The 3,660-nt window shown below is 37.7% G+C and overlaps 1 protein-coding gene across 1 annotated transcript; it reads left to right on the plus strand.

Annotated features, from left to right (window-relative positions):
- Positions 1-1,446: 1,446 nt before the first annotated feature.
- LOC132298774 (uncharacterized) lies at positions 1,447-2,173 on the plus strand. The gene has a single exon (XM_059795136.1). It carries the CDS (start codon positions 1,666-1,668, stop codon positions 2,089-2,091), a length of 426 nt encoding a protein of 141 aa, XP_059651119.1. The 5' UTR covers positions 1,447-1,665; the 3' UTR covers positions 2,092-2,173.
- The last annotated feature ends 1,487 nt before the right edge of the window (positions 2,174-3,660 follow it).

Here is a 3,660-nt window from a genome sequence, read left to right on the forward strand (position 1 = left end):
TTCTTTCTTAACAAGTATGCTGCTTTCACGCTTCTTCCCTTTCACTCCCGTTTTATGTGATTTAGATTTTAATACATTTATTTTAGATTTAAACGTATAAAATATATATATTAAAATTTAGAACAAATGTACTGAAAAATAAATTTAAGCAGGTTTAAAAAACATAATTAATGTACAATGATGGAGGGAAATTCTAATTTTTCAAATTAATGGAGTTTTCTCAAATGGGATATGAAATTTTACTGTAAATTATGTTTTTATTCCTAAACTGCCCAGCAGACCCTCAAGTCTCTCTCTCCTCTCTCTCTCTAAAACCTTCCCCTGGTCCGACTCAGCCGACGCCTCCTCCTTCCTTGACGCGGTCGACGAATTGCTCACCGCCATTCGTGGCCGCTGAGAAGTCCGTCGCCGCCTGGCCGGTGGATCAACACGTTGACGTAACAGACCCTCAAGTCTCTGTCTTTTATCTCTTAAACCCTCTCCATCTGGTCCGATTCCGCCGACGCCTCCTCCTCCCTCCACGCGGTCGACGAATTGCTCCGCCATTCGTAACCTGCGCCTCATACCGTAAAGGAGAAAATTCTTTTGAGGGGGATTTCTACCCAGTTTGAGAAGCATTTTAGGAAGACAATGAATGGGGATGGATATTTGGGCCCACTTGCTCACTTCTTCAAGCTCTCTTTGCTTGCTATCAATTCATTCTCGTTATTGCGTGAACCCCTTGACTCTTTGCTTTGTGGGTCGTATGCGCTGTCCCTTTTAATGAAAGGGGATCTTAGGAAAATGACTGAACCCTGATCTGCAAATCAGTACTGTTTGGGATTCGGTACTTAGGGATTTGATGCCTGAAATCGAAGTTCTGTTTTCAGATCAGTACTGTTTGGTTCTCAGAAATGAAGCGATGGCAATTTGGAGAAGATTAGGTAAAGCCATTAGAGGGATTTTTATGGAGTTTGAGAATTCAATCCGCGTGACCCGGCAAAAGGCGACGTGATGAATTTCCTTAGAACAGGTCGTTGTCTGTTGAAATGGCTTTGATTATGGAGTTGTGGTATAGATGGGTAGTTGGGTCATTTTGCAACAATATAGAAGGGCAGTTTGAGAATTAAAAGATAATCTCAACTTCCATACCCAGCGCTTAAAAAAACAACTCCATTAATTTAAACAACTAGAATTTGACTTAATTTAGACCTTCAAAACGCTAATTTTATTTTTTTTAAATTATCCATAACAATAATCTATGGGTCCTCTTGTCCTTGACTAGAAACCATGACAACGGTGAGCCCATCACGCGTTGTATTGAGGCTATTGGATCAGTTGTCTCGTTTAATTATTACGAATTTAATGGTTTTGTCTAGTCAACTTCTAATGCTAATGACTTTATAACAAGTCTAGTATATACGGAGTAATTATTTTAGGCTCTCTGATATTTGTTTCTGTGGATCATCCCCTTACCTTGTTTTATACCCATTTCAGAAAACTATGGCAGGGTCAAACACAGGCTGAAAAGTAATGGTATTAGTGTTTCAAATAGCTTATATATATGCATTTGGAGTGCACAACTAAAGTCATAACCACCATAACTATATATATATATAAGCACAAAACCACTAAGCTTCCTTTTGATCATCATATAAGCCTCAGGTGAGAAGCAGATTAAAGAAAATGAGTGTAGAAGTGTTAGATGGTGCCAACATTGTTAGTTTTGTGGAAGATGAAGAAGCATTCAACGGTTCAATCCATGACCGCTTCACCTGCCTTGACACAGACCATGACGGCCTCCTCTCCTATGCAGAGTTGTTGAAGGAGCTGCAGAGTCTCAGGGTGTTCGAGACCCACTTCGGTATTGATGTTAAGACCGAACAAGATGAGCTCTCCCGCGTGTACACTTCTCTCTTCGTGCAGTTCGATCACGACTCGAATGGATCGGTGGATTTTGAGGAGTTCAAGGCCGAGACAAAGCAGATGATGCTCGCCATGGCAAACGGGCTAGGATTCTTGCCCGTCCAAATGGTCCTGGAAGAAGACAGCTTCCTCAAAAAGGCAGTTGAACGCGAGTCCTCCAGGATAGTCGCTGCTGAACTTGTTTAAATGACCTATATAATACATTCCTCTACATTGAATTCAATCTAATGAAGTCACCTGTTTTCCTTGTCTTTGTATTTTGAATTTTACATGAATAAGAAATGACTTCGTGTTAATTTCCAGAGAACATGCAAATTTTTTCTTTATTCCGTGAAATACTAAAACTAATCCTTACAACAGCTGTTTACTCCAAATTGTCACTTAAAAAAAAACACATTTTTAAGAGTTCACGGAATTGAAAGAACTATCAAGTCCAAAGAGATCGCATTACCTCCAGCCATGAAATCAGTTTGGTTAATGCGTACAAAACAAATTTGGAAATCCTAATGATGTTCACGCCTATACAAGTCTTGATGCGTGTACTTGATGGAGACAACACAAACTGTACTTGTTAGCCATGGAACCTCTATAGGATTCTGTAACAAATAAAAAATCGAGAAGTAGTAATCCATCATACAAGCCCTCTTTTCTATTTTGATTCAAAATGGCAGTTATTATAAAACCACAGTAACTTCCAAAAACCACGTAGTTGTAACTTCCCGGTAACTTTGTGTTAGTGTAAGTGGTTAGAATAGTGTGAGAATATAAGCCACACCACATTTAATATATAAACGTGTCCAACATTCTCCCACTTGGCCAATATTAACATATTCATTACCCTTATGGGTTTGAGAACTAAAAATTTTTATCTATAGAATTTCAGTGTATAAAATCATGGCGGAAATTACACTATACAAATGAGTACTACCTTCCATGTATCATTATATCACTGTCTTTCTTTAGATAAACATCTTTATGTAGTTGTACTTTATAAATAATTATTTCAAAAACTATTCAAGGAAGTCAATTTTATTGTCCCAATGGACTATTTGTATGAATAAGCTCCCATAAGCCCATTCTAAGGTCCTACTTTATTATCCAAAAGGATAATTTGTCATTTATAAACTTTATGTATATTCCCTTAAAAAATGAAAAATAAAAAATTAAGAATCATCAGAACATAAATGCAATTGCAAACTTTAAAGCGTCTCAGTAAATCAAACACAAGACATATCAATAAGACCCATATGTCCTATATGTTCCTTATACAATTTGGGTGGCAACCCTTTGTCATAGAATCTGCGACCATTGACCTTGTTCCTATGTAATCTACTAACACTTGATGATTCTGAACTTTTTCTTTAACAATAAGGAACTTTATGTCAATCCACCTATTTGAACTCCCACTTGTTGTTACAGAAACGAACTGCAGCGGAATTATCACAATAGATTCTCAATGGCTTAGAGATGGAATCCACAATTTTAAGACCTGGATTAAATTCTGTAACCATAAGGCATGTCCTGTAGCCTCATGACATGCTACGTTCTCCTCCTTCATAGTAGAGGGAGTGATTGATTTCTGTTTTAAGCTTTTCCACGAGATAGCTCATCCTGCAAATAGGAATACATATCCTGATGTTGACTTTCTAGAGTCAATGCATCCTCCAAAATCAGAATCAGAATATCCAACCACTTCCAAAAGATCTAATCTTTTGTATGTCAGCATGTAATCTTTTGTCCCTTGTAGATATCACA

Source organism: Cornus florida, unplaced genomic scaffold, assembly GCF_030987335.1.
Source record: "Cornus florida cultivar Cherokee Brave unplaced genomic scaffold, ASM3098733v1 CherokeeBrave_3.0.0_Hap2_Chr03, whole genome shotgun sequence".
In the NCBI taxonomy this organism is placed as follows: domain Eukaryota; kingdom Viridiplantae; phylum Streptophyta; class Magnoliopsida; order Cornales; family Cornaceae; genus Cornus; species Cornus florida.